The following is an 18,972-nucleotide window of genomic DNA, read 5'->3' as shown; positions in this document are numbered from 1 at the left end:
TATTAGGTCATTTGATGAATTTTCAAATTAAGAACTAAATTTTTTTTATAATTCAAACCAATTAGTGACTTAACCATGATTTGTTATCATCAAAACCTGATTAGAAGAACCCTTGGACTAACACAATTAAAACTAAAAAAATTTTAAAGTTAAAAATATAAAAATAAAATATTAACTTTCATTTAGCCAGTTGAAAATATAAATATTGATAATGAGTTGGAAATATAATGAGAGTCAATGTTTTATTTTTGTTTAATTTTTAAGTTTTTTTATTTTAATTTTATTTCATTTTTAATTATTTTTATTTTTATTATATTTTTTAAATTTTTTATTTTATTGTTGATGTCAATTAATAAAATTTTATTAAAAAAATGAGAAGATAAGTAGATTTATATAATATGGGATATAAAATTATTATCAATTAGGGAATTATAAAGATTATATTTATCATTTGAGATCCTAGAGAAAATTTTCACAATGATTTGTATCTTATATCATATAGAAAAAAAATTATAATATATTTATTTGTAAGATACTTTTATCAAATTAAAATGATAATTTTTTTTGATAATTTTATTTAATATTATCAATTAAAATGGTATTTTATGAAATAATTATTAACTTATGAAAAAAATACATGTATTTTAAAATATTTTTAAATTGATGAAGATAAAACTGATTTATAAAAGTTCACGTTTTTTATTTATTTATATTTTTTAAAATTAGTGAGTTAAAACTTACTTTTCTCAATAAAAAATTAAGGAAAATAAAAAATAGATTTAAATCAATAAAGTATTTTTACATACTGCTACAAACTTTTTATTTATTTATTTTACTTATTTAACTCTTTTATATAAAGATTAAACAATAGAAAATCATTTTTTTTAACATTTTTTTTCTTGGTACTTTTCGACAATGTTTGGTTTCTAGAACCTGAGGGAAAGAAAATAGAGAAGGAAAGTGGAAGAAAATAAAAAATAAATTCAAAATAAATAAATTATTATATATATTTTAAATTTTATTTTATTTATTTATTTTCATTATATAAATATTAAATAAATTTAAAATGTATAAATTTATAACATATTTTGGATGATATTTTCTAATTGTTTTTAGTCAATTGTATTTTAGAAAATAGAAAAAATTTTCGTGTAAGTGGGCTTGGGCCCAACGGGCTTTAGAGGTAAGCTCAATAAAGGACCATGGGCTTTGGAAACGAAGCCCGAAGAAAAGTCTCCTTCCTCAAAATCTCACTCCCCACGCTGCATCACTGCAATGCCTCCGCGCATTCACAGTCGTCCGATCTAGGGTTTAATCGGAAATGAAGATGATCACACTCTGTTGAGCAATCCATCAAATGCCAGGTGCTTTCTTTCTTCTGTCAAGATTTTTGTTTCTCGCGAAATTTTTTCTCGGGAACTTTTTTTCGAAGTTAAATGGGGAGGAATTTTTTCTCTAGAATTTGTTAAGCAACCGAGTTCATTGGGGAGAACATTTTTCCAAATAAGATTTTTGATGGAAAATTTTTCGAGAATCTACTTTCTGTAGAAACGGATAAGGAAAACCATTCGGTGAGATGAAATGGAGCCCAGGAGACAGCAACCGATGTATTTTTCTTTTGAGGTTTTGTTTGTTTTGGATGAAAAGAGTAGAAAAAGGATTGACATTTATACTCGTGTGTATATACGTATCTTCTTTCGTTCTGGAGCTAACTCAACAGATTTGAAACGATTTTTTTTTTCTTTGGTGTTGAAGCATACAGAGCGCTAGTCTTATTAATAATGAAGTATTTTTTGAAGCAAATGAGGATTGATTTGAAGAAAGAACTCCTTTCTTCAGCCATCTAGAAATTGAATGATTTAAACCATATGGAAATTGTGTTTGTGTAGTGTGTTTTTCTTGTCAAACTAGCAAGCCTAACAGCCATGTTGAAATTTATATTAAAGATTGAGTTTCATTAAAAATTGTTTGTTCTGCGGTCTGATGCTTACATCAACTGTGGGCCTTTCTTATTGCATTGTGTTTTCTTGTGTTTTGGTGAAGCTGATAAACCACATTCAGTGAATGGGTAATGCTTATAATAATTGGCGGGGTTGAGTTTATGAATTATTTTTATTTTTATTTTTATTTTTTCACATATTTGGTTTGATCTCCATTGAGTCTTTGATGATCGATTTTAGTCCATAGCCCCACTCTAAATCTCAAGGGAGCTTGATGTGGATTTTTCACCCCTAAACCAGTTGTGTTCTCAACTATAGTCAATGCTTCTTGTTTAAGATCAATCACCAGATTAAGAAGCTCGCCTCAATAGCTTCTAGAAGACACTTTTACCTTCACTGGTAATTTCATCTCCTCCCTATTGACAATAGGAGGATATTATCTCTTGTTCACTGAGGTTGTCTAATAGTAAATTCTACAAATGCAAATTAGATTTGTCTTCTGGATGAGTTACAAATTACAATACCTTAAAACACTTTCAATCAGTATTTCCAGCAAAGCTCAGTACTTCACTTGCCATGCATATGGATTGTGTCAAACTTTAACACATCATTTTCTATATTAAAAAGAGAAACCTTCTTAAAATATGTAATCCTTTGGGACCAAGCCGGGGTGGTTGTGAAGATGCTCACCTTGCACAATGTTCTCTACCATGCTTTTCCTTCCGTTCTTTGATCCACTAGATGAACCATATCAATAATTGTTTTCTTGATTTTTATTGTGCTGATGAAGAGCAGCTAACATTTCATGACTCTTGGTGCTAATGCATGTTCCCTCAAATAATGCCCTCTTGTATTTGATCCATTATTTTTCCTTTAAAACTCTGATTCAGCCTAGTTGTCATTGGCCTGAGTTAGCTTTATTACCAATTTTGATCCAAGATCTTTCAAATAGTGTAGGAATGTTAAGAATTGGTGAATTAGGGTTTTGGGGAGCAAATTAAAGTTCATTAGAGGTCTTTGAAAGGCGTTATGTGTTGCTGGGACAAAAAAGGGCAAAACATTGTTTTATTGCAGAAAAATTTAGAGGAAACAATGCTAGGAAGAATAGAGAAATCTAGGTGGCTATCATATGTAAGGCTCCAAAGTAATCAAGCATTTGGAGGGCAACTGCACCCTCTAAGCAATAGTGTTGAAGTTGCAATGGATCATATGTTCATTAATTTCAAAAGAGATTATTATTACCCTTTTTAATAGACTTATAAATCCTAATAACAATTATATTTGAACAAAGCTAATCTTAACCATTACAAAAACCAAGTGAATGGAAAAAGAAAAAAGTACAGTTCAGTGTTACAGAAGTGTAATCCTTTTAATACTGTAGATGTGTGAATGTAACTTGCTGAAATAATGTGTGGAGTGCTTGTTGTGATAACTTGCTACAGTAACTTTAGTTTTTTCCTTTCTTATAAAATTCAAAAATTAGAAGTAAACAAAGTCTAATAAATATGAGACTACAAAGGAGCGATTGAAGGAATCACCTTAAAATCCTTGAACACATGTAAGCAGCTAGAAAACATCCCATGTTGCCATATACCATCCTGACAGTACCATATAAGAATTTGGGCATGGAATCAAGGCTCTCAGACCTTCTCTTTTACACTTTGTGTGCTGCCACTGGTCCTTGTCACTTGGCTATTGTATTGAGTATTTGTAAAGTGTAAAGGATTGGATATTGTACACCTTTTTTTTTTTAATTTTTTTTATTTGAAATCTTGAGAGTAATTGTAGTTCTGATGGTGACTGGTCTGGAAAGAAAAAAAAGTCCATGATGTTGCCCCAAAGTGGTTCAGAGTGGTTTCAGTTTATTGAACTATACTTGTCCATTGTTTATTTTTGTCACTCCCTCCAACCTCCTCCTCTTCTCCTCTCTCTACCCCATTCTCATATCTCATTTTAGCTTTTGTGGGGGTTGGGATGGGTTATTTGTTCAAGTGTGCCTTCTGACTATGTTGATTGGTAACTCTTGGTAGGTTTTTGGTTGGATGTGACCGGGGCATCTCAATTCGGTTTTGGGCTTGATTTGAATTTGGCGTGTCAAGATTTGCATTCTATTTCTGGCTGCGTTTTGGCTGGGATTTAAGTAGAGCTGGGCTATTGGTTTATGCTTGAATAGAATGGATCTGACGTGGCTGAGTGCCATTCTAGTTGGAGCAGGCTGCCTTGCTTTGGGATATCTGATTGGTACACGTTATCCTGCCCGCTTCTTAGTCTCAGCCACGTTAGCTAAAGACACTGCAGTTGTTGGTGATGCAAACAAGAAGAATCAGCTCCAAAAACTAGATGAGATTGAAAAGCTAGCAGACATTCTTGAAGATTTCAAAATGGTACATCATCTTTCTGGGTGTCTCTCTATCACCCTGATTCTGAAGGCAAAATTGAAACTCTTTTCTTTCCTTCTATTTTTGCAGGTCTTGGTTGTGAGGAATGACTTAAAGATGGGTAAAGGAAAGATTTCTGCTCAATGCAGGTAACCGCTAATTTCATTGCCTTAGATAGGATGTGGGGATGCATTTGGTTCCAATGCAGGTTTTGGGGAATGACCCTAAAAAATTGGGCATCCTACACCAAGGATGTGGTATTAGGGATTATGACCCTTTGTTTATTTGAGTGCCAGAGGATAGGGAGAGACTGTATGTTCAAGTCTTATCTAATGAAATTTTTTTTTATCCATGTAAAAAAGGTAATAGAATCTTTGTTTCTTGAGGGTAATTAATCCTTGTTCCTTTACCTTCTGGTAATTATATTTATTATAGGGTCAGGTTTATATTCCACATAAGAAAATTCAGATCGTCTGATGGCCTGCATTTTGCAAATGAAACTGCAATAGTTGGTTCCCTCTAAATGAGGGATTGACATGGCATAATTAAGATATTAAGGCCTGGGTTATTATCGTCTTAATCCACTCCCATAGTGGTGTAACTGGTGTTAAATTGCGCTTGGTTCTAATTCATAGCCCAAATGTCTGCTACTTTTGCCAGTCATGCAACTTTGGGTCTCTACAAAAAGCTCCTTCGTCGGGCACCAAAAGCTTTAAACAGGTACATTCTAGCAAATTGCTAAGAATTTAGTTGGGTTGGAGCTCTTCCCCTTTTTTATTTTTATTTTTTTAACCTTTTTCCCTCTTTTTTGGCTTTTGATTCTCTATCTATTTCCTTTGACCTAGTTTTATTGATATACAGGTGGGAGAATTGTGGGCAGGTTAAGGTGGTCTTGAAGACCGAAAGTGAGGAGGATATGCTAGTTTTACAAGTCAGTACTGTTTGGGCTTTCTTATGGTGTTGCATAAGCTAAAAATAAAGAACAAACTTTTTCTGGGGTTGTTTTATATTCAGTCATGAAACTTGTCATCACGTCTATAAAAGAACTTTTGTCCTGTATCACTCGACACATTCCTTTAACCTTCTCACATTTTACAATGGGTGCTAATCGATAATTTTCTACACATGGAGTTGTTATTTTCTATCCTCTAATATGAAGCATCACCTCTATACTACTAGTTTTTTCTGTGTATGATGTAATATGAGTTAAAGTCTGCAAAATTTGGTTTTCCCACTTGATTGGCTGAGTTAATTTTCATTTGAAATTTCTCAATGTCAATTTCTGATAGTTGTCACTTTTTCTCCGTGCGACTATTCTGTCCCTTATTTTCCTTTTGCCTTTCGCTTTGTTAATAGTGTTTATCTGCATGTCATATCTACATAACCTTGTTTGTATTTTGTAATAAAGTGCTTCTCAACTCCGACAGGGGAGGGCAAAATCACTCCAGTTGCCGAACCATATTACCATTGATGCAGGAAGAACACAGATTGCACCAAGTGAGTTGCAAAAATATTTTTCCTTAGTCGTAGGTTAATCATGGGCTCAGTAGATGATCAACTTTTTTAACATACATGTAATTAAAAGTTCTGAAGCTGTTTCAGAGTGTAGATATGGCCTTAAACTGTGTAAACTTAGAACTACTCTAGAACCATTCTTGAATTCTGTTCTTAAGAACCATGGGTGGGAGAAAGCTAGAACTGTATTTTTATATATGGGATTTGTAATGGTCAGCATATGTTGTTTTGGGTCATAGATAGCAGAATAGTGCTGCATCGGATGCAGAAGCCGGAAACAGGATCTCTGGAATTGTTGAAGAAAGGAGTAGAATGTACTAGAGACGGATATTACAAAGCATCATAAGATTGTCACAATAGGTGCCTAGGAAGCATTTGTAAGCAATTTTTTGACACTTGGAAGTTTCTAGAATCAAGAATTAGCATGAACAACAAATCACTTGCATGAGTGATTGTATTAATGGTGAAATTTTGTGGTACTATGAATTCGTGAATACTGATTGCTTTTACAGTAATCAAACTGTTGACTTGTCATGAATCTTAGCAAAGCAAGTACAAGTTTGAAAGTAACCATCCTCGAGATAGGAAATGAGCCCCTGACAATGGCTGTAATTTGATTCCCTGATTGTAACTTTGACCGTACAAGTTTTGAGAATTTGGCTGATTCTCGAGGAATGAGGAAGCATTGATAGTGTGGATCTGAAATCTGCATAATGCTTCCCACTTCAGAAAACTTCACTTCTGGGCCAACTTTGTTCGTTCCAGAATTTATGCTTCTTATCCAATTTAAATTCTAATGTATCTCAATATTTCCTGTTCTTCAGATTCAAGGACCGTGATGGCGATTCTTGGTAAGCTTTTTTTCTATCCAGTAGCTTCATATCAAGCAACCCTTTTGGTTTTCTTCATTAGGACCTCCTGAGTCCAGTGGAAACTTCACTTTTGAGAAATTCTGTCATAAATTTATTCATCAGCCTCCTTTGAGTTCCTTTGATTCATTCTAGCACCTAAAAATGTGCAGGACCTGCTGATCTGGTGGATGATGTAACAGGCGGACTGAAGCTTTTGTAAGAGCTGGCGGCTGCATCTGAGATTTATAGCTCACGATGTTTGGTGCTGTAGTACGACCCGCATGATCAGTGCAGTTGATTCTAATACAGGGTCTAAACCCGATTTTTGCATTAGACCCTATCATAAGCTTTGCTTAAATGTATGTTTACTTGTTATCACTGACATTTTGTGATGATAATTTTGTTTAGTAGCCCCATTTGGGACCACAGAGTTGTTCTAAGTAAAACACTGAGGGCAATGAAGCATTTCAGTTTGCATGGGATATGTATATATATAAGCCTAGATTCTATTGGTTTGAAATTTTATCAAATGTCTACAATCTCTTATTTATTTGTTGTGTTTATTTATCTCCTTTCTAATTTAAAATAAGGGAGATATTTGATGAATTTTCAAATTAGTGGGAGATTATTGTATTTAGTTAAACCTTAAGGGAGGTGAGTGAAATTAACTTTATATGTATATTCTTTTTGTTACAGCATTATAAGAGAAAATGTTGAATAATAATTGTTAACATAATATTTAAGATTATGTTTTTATAATAAAGATATAAGAGGGTTGTTAAAATGAAATGTTTAACTTTAATGGAAAGTATTCAATTTTAAGAATAAAATTTAAAGTATTTATAAAAGACTTCAAGAAATTAAGGATTAAAATATTAGTTTTATGTATCAATGTTGATACATAAATTTCACACAATCTAGGTGGGAACACAATCTAGTCATATTGGCCTGACCACCTAAGGCTACTCCACCTCTTCTTTTAGATAATGAAAAAAAATGGTGGCGAATTCAAGGAGCTTTTGTGTATTGAAGAGGAATGATGGGGGTAAGTGGATTTCCGTTTCAACTTTATGCCATTCATTTTTTTTCCTGAATATCCGGCTGGTTCGGAGTGTGGCTTTTCCCTCTTGAGCGGTCTCTGTTGCCCACCAATCACTCAGTGAGCGCTGAGTTTGGGTTGGATTTTGCTTTTACCAACATGACTGTATAGAAGAGAGTTCAAAAAAGATTAATTCACTTACTTTGAAAAGGCTAGTACTCCATTTTTCAAACTTTCAAGAGTAATTTTGAAAAGACTTCTGCAAAACACTGGGTGAGGAAACAAAAAAATCAACTTTAGGCCTGAGTTGAAACAATTATTCAAACTAGCTTTCTTCTATTTTTTTATTTTTTATTTTTTAAATTAAAAATGCATTTCTTCGTTCTCTTCCACCCGCACACCCATCACCATGGACCCATCGCTGGCGAAGTTGCTGTCGGCCCCTTTCTTCAGTCGACTTCAACCCTTTCTCCCTTCGCTTGTTTCCTTCTTTCCCTATTTCTCTTCTCTCTTTCTCCATCCTACCCATCATACCCATTTTTCCTTTCTCCAACTCCGGCTGCTACTCATTGCCAGCCAGCGATGTCATGCCGTCCCTGCTGATGATGCCCACGGTTTCCCCCGCCCAGACCGGGCTTTTTTAACTTTTACGGCCATTTTAAAAAATAATTCTTAAAAAATGGTACTTTTCAAAATAATTCTTAAAATATGGTACTTTGAAAATTAATTCCAAATCTACGGTACTTTTTGCCACTTTGAAAGGTGTTTCTTGAAGAGACACCTATATTTTTCATATCAACCATAAATGTTAAAAAAAAAAAATTGAATTTACACTAAAGGTGTCTTTTGAAGAGACACCTTCCATAATTTTTATATCAATAAGACATGTTAAAAAAATTTGAATTTATATTAAAAGTGTCTTTTCAGAAGACACCTTTTATAATTCTACAAAATTAAATTTATATTAAAATTGTCTTTTAAAATAGACATTTTTCATAGTTTTCATATCAGTTTCATAATAAAAAAAAATTGAATTTATACTAAAGATGTCTTCTTAAGACATACTTTCTATAATTTCACAAAATTAAATTTATATTAAAGGTGTCTCTTTGAAGAGACACCTTCAACAATTCTTGTATCAATCATCCATTTAAATAATTGAATTTATACTAAAAGTGTATTTTCAAAAGACATATTCCACAATTTCATAAAATTAAATTTACATTCAAAGGTTTTTCTTCAAGAGACACTTTTAGTATAAATTTAATTTTTTTGATAGATGACTAATATAAAAATTGTGGAAAGTGTTTCTTCAAAAGACACATTTAGTATAAATTCAATTTTGTGGAATTACATAAACTCCTTCAATGTAAATTCAATTTTTTTCACTGTGTGACTGATATGAAAATTATCAAAGATGTCTCTTATAGAGACACCTTTAGTATTAATTTGATTTTATGGTATTGTGGAAATGATATTTCTTTAGTATAAATTTAATTTTTTTTAACGTCTATGACTAATAAAAAAATTATAGAAAAGCATCTTTTCAAAAGACACTTTTAACATAAATTCAACGGTGCTACAGTGGCGCCATTAACGCGCCTTAACGACGCCCGGAGATGGCGCCTCACAGCGCCTGGAGAGGTGTCTTAAAGGCGCCCCAACGGCGCCTGCAATGGCGGCCCCATGGCGCACCAGCGCCGCACGGACTGTGCACCAGCGCCGCACGGAAGGCGCACCAGCGCCGCACGGAAGGCGCACCAACGCCGCAAGGACGGCGCACCAGCGCCGCACGGACGGCGCACCAGCGTCGCACGGACGCCTGAAACTCGCCTGAATCGCGCCTCAATTCCATGCTCTCCGGAAACCCAAATCACCACCCTCCCTAATGCCCTCCATGGTGTTTCAGGGGCACGAAAGGAGGCCAACTGAGGGTTTTGGTGAAGGAAAGTGAGAGCATTTCGATATTTTTATTTTAAAAATGGTAATTTCTTAATGATTTAACATGTTGCTCTGATACCAATTGAAATACATCACCATTATTGACATAAAAGAAACTCTGCCAATAATCTCATGTTAAACCGTACAAAGAAATCATGCCTTGAAGGTTTTGCGGAATGCTACCATATAGAATCCGAACTAACTTGAGTCCATTGTGCGTTTGAAGACGGTATGAATCTTCTAAGGGCAACGGAGGGCACCACCTCTTTCACTGTATTATCTCAGGCAATGGGAGCGGGAGAGAGAGGTTCTGTTCTTTCAAAAGGATGTGATAGATCCAAAAGACACAAGCCTAAGCCTTTTATACCCTCTTGCCTTAGGGACCATACCCATTGGTTATTGGGCCTCACGTCCCTTAGGCCCATCATCTAAAGCCCGTTATGGCATTGGACTCTACACATTAGGTGGCCCATACTCAAGATTAAATCATAAATTGCATGTTAAAAGATAGCTTAATCTTGGACAATGTTTAATATATTGTCGGTCCACATTTATTCTATCATTTTGATCATCGTCGGTGAACAAAGAAGACACCCAAGCCTCAATGTCATCTTCCAGAGTGTTGAGGAATCGAACTAATTGGATTTTGATGATCGTCGGTGAACAAAGAAGATACCCAAGCCTCAATGTCATCGTCGGTGAACAAAGAAGATACCCAAGCCTGACTGTCATCTTCCGACAAGGAATGAGAGTGTTGAGGAATCGAACTAATTGGATTTTGATGATCGTCGGTGAACAAAGAAGACACCCAAGCCTCAATGTCATCGTCGGTGAACAAAGAAGATACCCAAGCCTCATTGTCATCTTCCGACAAGGAATGAGAGTGTTGAGGAATCGAACTAATTGGATTTTGATGATCGTCGGTGAACAAAGAAGACACCCAAGCCTCAATGTCATCGTCGGTGAACAAAGAAGATATCCAAGCCTCACTGTCATATTCCGACAAGGAATGAGAGTGTTGAGGAATTGAACTAATTGGATTTTGATGATCGTCGGTGAACAAAGAAGACACCCAAGCCTCAATGTCATCGTCGACAAACAAAGAAGATACCCAAGCCTCACTGTCATCTTCCGACAAGGAATGAGAGTGTTGAGGAATCGAACTAATTGGATTTTGGTGATCGTCGGTGAACAAAGAAGACACCCAAGCCTCAATGTCATCGTCGGTGAACAAAGAAGATAGTTGAGCCTTAATGTCATCTTCTGACAAGGAATGATCAGTAGTCTGATCATTCATGAGAGACTGTTGCACGTGGTAGGGAAGGGGTCGCCTAGGGTCGCTTACAATCGCAGTACTCTTCTTCAAGTGGTTGTACTAGCGGTTCTTGATAGCATTAGCAGACCGCCCTTCAAGAAGACGCTATTTTGGCATAAATGCCCAGCTTCATGCAACACAACACAAAACTCCTACCTCAGATTCAAGCTGATCACCACACTATCATATGATAATGGAAAAATATGAGGATGATTCTCATTACCTCATACCACCGCTCTTTAGATCGATGATGAGTTCATCTTCCTGTTGGGAGAATTCCCCGTCGTTGAAATCAAACTTCAGATAGTTATTCCACCTATGTGAACAGCTCTTTTCATCCCTGTCCTGCAGGTTCTCCACCTTTATGATCTCTCCCAAGGTAGATTGGGGTATTCTGTCTTAAAGTGTTTGAGCTCATCGTCTTCTTCTCGGATCCATAGCCGTCTCGTCTTCGGTGGTCTTGCCATTATGGATTCCCTGCAAAGAATGGAAGAAATGCACCCAATAAAGCTGCTTCCATGAAATATACAAGAAGAAGGCAAACAAACAAACAAATAAACATTACAATGTGGGCTTGAAGAAATAGTGTGATCGATATGAAATGCTTGGGAAAGCTAGCTTCGTAATGGCTATATTTATACGAGGGTATGAGGGAATGGGCCGGGCTTCGTTTGAGTGGCCGTTCTTAGTTCGGTTTGAGTAGAAATAAAATATTGGGTCCTCCTTAAGAGGAAATTAATTTTCAATAAAACAATGTTTTCAGGTGAATCATAAGTTTCTAATAAATTTATACTCCTCTTTTCCAATTTTAGGTGTATTGTCTCCGGTAGAGGAGAGGTCCCTTTGAAGCGAGATTGACGCCAAACTGAAATGGTGCATGTGTGTCCACTTTTTGGTTCTAAAAAGGGAGAATAAGCTACAGACCAAATGGGATTCCTTGGAAATTTGTGGCATCGAATTTAAGGCCTAATTATATATTACTTTAAACTCTTTTTACTTATTCAACGTTTTTATATAAAAAGATTAAATAATATAAAAATATATAAGTTTCATACTCATTTTAATTATATCTTTTTTTTTTTTTGTATTTTCTATAAAACAAATTAAATATAATTTTTTTCTTTCTTTTTTTAGTATATTTTAAAAACCAAACATAGCCTTAAGCAATATAGCCTTAAAGCTTTAAGCTATGTTTGGTTCCCGGAAAAAGTTAAGGAAAGGAAAAAAAATGGTTTTCTTTGGTTTGGATGACATGGAAAATATGATGGAAAAAAATATAAAGGAAAATATTAAAGAAAATATTGTAATATTTTCCCTATTATTTTCCTTAAAAAATAATGAGGAAAATAAGAGAAAAAAGAGAAGGGAAAAGGGAGGGGGGGAAATTTTATCGGACTCTTGTTCACCGAGGCTTCACCTTTAACTTCCTCTTCATCAGTGGCTATGGCTTCTCATCGTCGTTGACCCTTTCAACAACCACCACTATCACTTCGACCACCTTCCAGTTCCGAAAACCTACTCTTTTCAGGCACCCGAGTTCCCATGGATGAAGTGCATTCTTCAAATCAATTTCCCATGGATGAAATGAATTCTTCAAATCTAGTGAATGTATTCGGATCTATGTCTTCAGATCAAGTATGAATTGAACTCCAATCCACCTCATCCTGTAAAAACCCGGAACCAAGGTAATCGCTCTCTCTTGGGTTTCTAGGTTGCCTTCTTCTTTCTCGTTTCTTAAATTTCGCCTTAATTTTTTTAAACTTTCCTGGCTTATTGCTTTTTGGATTTGGTCTTATTTTTACCCTTGATGTTCTACTATTGTTTACTGGCCAATGGTTTTTTCATAATTTGGTTGGGGGAAGGGGTCTGTAGTGGTGTATTGCATATATGTATGTTGTTGCTGCTTCTGAGTGCTTGGTTATTGTTTTGTATCATTGTTGGTGCCATCAATTTTTGGACGGTTTAACATTGGATTGTTAGAAGTATCAGTTTCTACTCTCCTGATTAGAAATATTACCATAAAAACAAAATTAAGATGTCTGTATACTCATCTCTATTGTTAGAGGTCCCGCATTCATTTTGTGTCCATGACTCAGAATCATCATCAATTTGGTGTCTTCCTACTGTATTTCTTAGTATTTTATCAACTTCTAGCATTGTTGGCCTTTGATGGGGAGAGGCCTTGACACAACTACATGCAACTTTAAGGAACTTAAGATCTCGCCGTCAAATCCTTCTCCGATTAAAGATTTATCAATGGCATCATAGAGGCCAGAAGTACTCAAAAGATGGTTGATCCAATCAACTAAAGTCCCATCAAACCTTCGAGAAGCATCTGAAATTTTGTGAGGTTTCTTCCCTGTCACCATCTCAAGGAGCATAATTCCAAAGCTGTAGATATCTTTCTTTAGAGGGCATTGCACACGCTTATTCTCAGTATTTGCAGAACCCACAAACAAACCCCAGGTAGAATCAGTGATGCTTGACTTCATGAGTGTTGTCCCTCCAAAATTCGAAATTTGGGGCTCAAAATTCTGATCTAGTAAGATGCATTTTAAGTTAATATTGCCATGACCTACCAAGAACATACAGTTATGGTGGAGCCATGCCAAACCTCTAGCTAGCCCCACTCCAATTCTAGCCCTCAAAGGCCATTCCAAGATCTTGGCCTTGGCTTTGTTGGGGTGTAACCATTGATAAAGGTTCCCATTTCCCATATGTTCATACACCAAACGCTTCTCATTTCTCTCGATGCAGAAAAAGTAAATTCATGGAAGTTTGTGATTGAAATGTGATGGTTTAAATTTCAACCTGTGTGGGCTGCAATGAAAATTTTAGTGGCTAAATATAACTAGTTTCTGTAACATGTTTTTAACACGCTAGGCATGAAAATTTGTTGATTTTATCATTCAACAAATTGATAATCATTTAAAACAAATTATTGATTTTATTTTCCTTTAATTTTTTCTTTACTTTTTTTCTTGGTTAACCAAATAAAAGAAAATAATTTTTTTTTCCCTTAAATTTTTCATGGATAACCAAATAAGTGAAAAAATTTATAATCATTTTCTTAACTTTTTCTTTCCTTCCATTTTTCCTCCCAATTTTCTTTCTTTCCCAATTTTTTTTTTTTTTGTAAATAGAATTGTAAATAAAATAAAATTGGATTGAGAAATTGCATTGAATCATTTCTTTTAATAAAAATAAGTCAAAAAACATTACCCCAAATATAAATAAAAATACGTTGAAGAATTTTTATGTAAATAAAAATATATCAAATCATTTTTTATAAATTGAAGCATTCTTTGTAAATAAAATAAATAAAATAAAAATCACACTACAACGGGTTTTATCATAAATTAATTTGTGGTTAAGAATATTTTTTTTTCTCATAAAAACTTATTTGTGAAACCAAAAATTATAGAAGACATGGCCTTTTTTTTGGGTTTCCGGTCAAAGTAATTTTTTTTTTTTAAAAAAGGAAAATTCAACAAGGGCTCTCTTGCCCTGTCTTCATCTCAACAGAGGGCAAAAGGCAACATTCATGTGATTGGCACCTAACAAGCTGAACTCTTGGATTGCCATTGACTTCCCATCGTTGTCACCAGACACCAAATCCAGGTTTTATTGGAACACACATGCCAGAGGCCAGTGGTTGTCAATTTCTGTTAATTTTCATTTGAAATTTCCCAATGTCAATTTCTGATGGTTGTCACTTTTTCTCCGTGCCACTATTCTGTCCCTTATTTTCCTTTTGCCTTTCGCTTTGTTAATAGTGTTTATCTGCATGTCATATCTACATAACCTTGTTTGTATTTTGTAATAAAGTGCTTCTCAACTCTGACAGGGGAGGGCAAAATCACTCCAGTTGCCGAACCATATTACCATTGATGCAGGAAGAACACAGATTGCACCAAGTGAGTTGTAAAAATATTTTTCCTTAGTTGTAGGTTAATCATGGGCTCAGTAGATGATCAACTTTTTTAACATACATGTAATTAAAAGTTCTGAAGCTGTTTCAGAGTGTAGATATGGCCTTCAACTGTGTAAACTTAGAACTACTCTAGACCCATTCTTGAATTCTGTTCTTAAGAACCATGGGTGGGAGAAAGCTAGAACCGTATTTTTATATATGGGCTTTGTAATGGTCAGCATTTGTTGTTTTGGGTCATAGATAGAAGAATAGTGCTGCATGGGATGCAGAAGTTGGAAACAGGGTCTCTGGAATTGTTGAAGAAAGGAGTAGAATGTATTAGAGACGGATATTACAAAGCATCATAAGATTGTCACAATAGGTGCCTAGGAAGCATTTGTAAGCAATTTTTTGACACTTGGAAGTTTTAGAATCAAGAATTAGCATGAACAACAAATCACTTGCATGAGCGATTGTATTAATGGTGAAATTTTGTGGTACTATGAATTCGTGAATGCTGATTGCTTTTACAGTAATCAAATTGTTGATTTGTCATGAATCTTAGCAAAGCAAGTACAAGTTTGAAAGTAACCATCCTCGAGATAGGAAATGAGCCCCTGACAATGGCTGTAATTTGATTCCCTGATTGTAACTTTGAAAGTACAAGTTTTGAGAATTTGGCTGATTCTCGAGGAATGAGGAAGCATTGATAGTGTGGATCTGAAATCTGCATAATGCTTCCCACTTCAGAAAACTTCACTTCTAGGCCAACTTTGTTGGTTCTGGAATGTATGCTTCTTATCCAATTTAAATTCTAATGTATCTCAATATTTCTTGTTCTTCAGATTCAAGGACCGTAATGGCGATTCTTGGTAAGCTTATTTTCTATCTAGTAGCTTCATATCAAGCAACCCTTTTGGTTTTCTTCATTAGGACCTCCTGAGTCCAGTGAAAACTTCACTTTTGAGAAAATCTGTCATAAATTTATTCATCCTTTGAGTTCCTTTGATTCATTCTAGCACCTAAAAATGTGCAGGACCTGCTGACCTGGTCGATGATGTAACAGGCGGACTGAAGCTTTTGTAACAGCTGGCGGCTGCATCTGAGATTTATGGCTCACGATGTTTGGTGCTGTAATACGACCCGCATGATCAGTGCAGTTGATTCTAATACAGGGTCTAAACCCGATTTTCGCATTAGACCCTATCATAAGCTTTGCTTGAGTGTATGTTTACTTGGTTATTACCGACATTTTGTGATGATAATGATGATAATTTTATTTAGTGGCCCCATTTGGGACCACAGAGTTGGTAAAACACGAGGGCAATGAAGCATTTCAGTTTGCATGGGTTATATATATTTACACACTGGTTTGAAATTTCATTAAATGCCTCATGTCTCTTTCTTATTTGTTATTTTCATTTATCTCTTTTCTAATTTAAAATAAGGGAGGTATTTAACGAATTTTCAAATTAGTGGGAGATTGTTGTTTTTAGCTAAAACCTTAACGGAGGTGATATATATATATATATATATATATATATATATATATATATATATATATATATATTTAAGATTATAAGAGAAAATGTTGAATAATAATTGTTAACATAATATTTAAGATTATGTTTTTATAATAAGGATATAAGAGGGTTGTTGAAATGAAATATTTAACTTTAATGGAAAGTATTCAATTTTAAGAATAAAATTGAAAGTATTTATAAAAAACTTAAAATAATTAACAATTAAAATATTAATTTTATGTATCAATGTTGAATTTTACAAACATATTGGATATATATGAAAATATCAATGGAAATTTGGACAAAAAAATTGGATGAAATAAAAATTGATCAAAATTCATAAAAATATCTAAAAAAAGTTCACAAAATGATAAAAAATAATAATACATATATTAAAATTGTTTTGGAGAAAAAAATGGTATATGTATAATATAATATGTGATATATGATAATAATATTTTATGTGTTGATAAGAAATATGATTTTTTTTTAAGTATAAATACTTAATATTAATCTATATTAGGTATTTGATTTCATTAAATGTTATGTCAATAATTTATACATATTGCATTGTAATAGTTTTTTGGGAAAATTACCCTTTAAGGTAGGCTGAGAAAAAAATTACCGAAAAGGGTGGGTGAATGTGATAATTCTTTAAAGGACCTAACATTTTCATTAGACCAATTTACCCTGAATTAAATTCTAAAATTACAATTTTTAAGAAAAAGAGAATTGAAAAAAATGGGAGAAGACTATCATTCCAATGCCCTCCCTCTGAAAGCTTCCATTTTGCATCCTTCTTGTCAAGGCTTCCCTTTCGCATCGTCAGGGTGTTTTCACGGTGGTATTGTATTGTGTGGCATAATGAATCTCGTGTAGTCGTCTACAGTTCCATTGTTCCAATGATGTCTCCATTGAAGACTTCCATTCTGCATCATTGTTGGCGTGTCTCCATTTTAAACATTGTGTCTTCGACGACGTCTTCAACAACATCTTTTTTTCATCGTATCTTAAATAGTTGATTTTTTTTTTTCATTTAAAGATGAGAAATCTTAGATTTTAGTTTCTAGGGTTCATTTAAAATTTTCATTATATGATTTTAGTTTCTAGGGTTTATATGGGGTGCCTATTCACTGAACAATTGGATTATTGCGGCGTTATGTTCTTCAATTTGCAAGGGAAATGGAAAGATAAAGTATGAATGAAGTTTGATTACGTTATTTGAATTGGTTATTAGGGAAAAACCAATCTGACCTCTTATTGAAGTTGTTGTAGTTATTTTCATTATTTGTTGTAGGTGGTCATTGAAAAATCTAGACATGAGGGAATTTCACTATTATTTATTTCAACCAGTAGTTTTGCGTTTGGTTATTGTATACAAGGAGATGTAAAAAATTGTCACAGTAGTAGGAACACTGTCTCTACTCTAGCATTTCTCATTTTCCTTATTCTTATTATTATTATTATTTTTAATATTTGCTTTGTTTTGAGAAGTGAATTATTTTTGTAATTTTAACAGATGTATAAAAACTGGTATAATTTGAAAGTGGAGTTATGACTACGTATTGTTTTGGGTTTAAATTGAACTCTCTGCTATATTTTTTTAACCTTTGGTAGCCTCAATTGTCATATTCTGATATATTTCTCATTACATTATTCTAATTGTGAGCCTTCAATTAAAGAAGAGATTAATAAGATAGGATTGTTGGTGGAAGTGAATCCACACGATGACAAAGCCTTAAATCTGGGGTGAAGGTTTTGAGACTGATCAATAATATGGGAATAGTTTTTAGTAGTATGGAACAGTGGATAGATAAAAATGAATGGGCAATTTTGCCCTTCCATAAAATTCATGAACTCAAACATGTTCATATGAACATTTTAGTTTTAAGTAGGACTAGCTTCCTGCATATCTTCCTAATGAAGCAGTGACTTCTATTGAGAGTTTTTAGCCTATTGATGTCTTTAACTCGTAGTGTCACCATGTGTATAAGCACTGTAACAATACTAACAACTAACATCTTCTATACTTTGAAAGTGGTGTGCCGAGTAAGGCCTAAGTTTGTTGGATCCTTGTAACTAGTAATTTTAACTTTTCATGCCCAATGTTGTTTCTTTGCCTTGATTAGAGCAGAAGGGAAAAGAACAATTCACACAATTGACTAAATAATTGGGATTAAGGCTTTGTTCTTCTTTTTTCTTATTTGTTGTTTCTAAACCTGGAAGGAGCAGTGATTGAATTATTGAAATTAACCTAAATGGTTGAAATATAATTATCAAACCAGGAGTATGTTGTAAGTTTTGGGTATAAAAACCAGGAATATTTTTTTAATATTTTGACAACCTTTTTAACTACTCTAATTGGATTCAATATTTTGATTTTATTCTCATATTTCTTTGCAAAATCTATTTAATTCTTGAAAAATTAAGGAGAAGAATGGAAAAAAATAACTTAAATCTTATTTTCTTTTCTAGCTTTTAGCATTAGTTTCTCAAATATGTTATTTTTTAGATGCTTTATGTAATTTGTATTATTTCTTTAGGATTGTGTTTCCAA

At 33.9% G+C, this 18,972-nt stretch overlaps 1 protein-coding gene across 3 annotated transcripts; it reads left to right on the top strand.

Moving 5' to 3' along the window:
• Positions 1-1,244: 1,244 nt before the first annotated feature.
• Positions 1,245-16,257, top strand: LOC117933869 (peptidyl-tRNA hydrolase 2, mitochondrial-like). Of its 3 annotated transcripts, none has more exons than XM_034855439.1 (8): positions 1,246-1,364; positions 3,971-4,324; positions 4,409-4,467; positions 4,979-5,038; positions 5,180-5,249; positions 5,746-5,815; positions 6,658-6,684; positions 15,929-16,257. In XM_034855439.1, exons 2-8 carry the CDS (start codon positions 4,115-4,117, stop codon positions 15,976-15,978), a joined length of 546 nt encoding a protein of 181 aa, XP_034711330.1. In that variant the 5' UTR covers positions 1,246-1,364; positions 3,971-4,114; the 3' UTR covers positions 15,979-16,257. The 3 variants fall into 3 exon arrangements, with proteins under 3 accessions (XP_034711328.1, XP_034711330.1, XP_034711329.1); XM_034855438.1 differs by lacking the exon at positions 15,929-16,257 and adding an exon at positions 6,855-7,214 and having other exon boundaries at positions 1,248-1,364; XM_034855437.1 differs by lacking the exons at positions 6,658-6,684; positions 15,929-16,257 and adding an exon at positions 6,073-6,561 and having other exon boundaries at positions 1,245-1,364.
• Positions 16,258-18,972: the final 2,715 nt, after the last annotated feature.

This window comes from Vitis riparia, chromosome 16, assembly GCF_004353265.1.
Source record: "Vitis riparia cultivar Riparia Gloire de Montpellier isolate 1030 chromosome 16, EGFV_Vit.rip_1.0, whole genome shotgun sequence".
Classification (NCBI taxonomy): Eukaryota; Viridiplantae; Streptophyta; class Magnoliopsida; order Vitales; family Vitaceae; genus Vitis; species Vitis riparia.
Note: the sequence above shows the minus strand (reverse complement) of the source record. Positions and strands in the feature narration are given on the sequence as shown.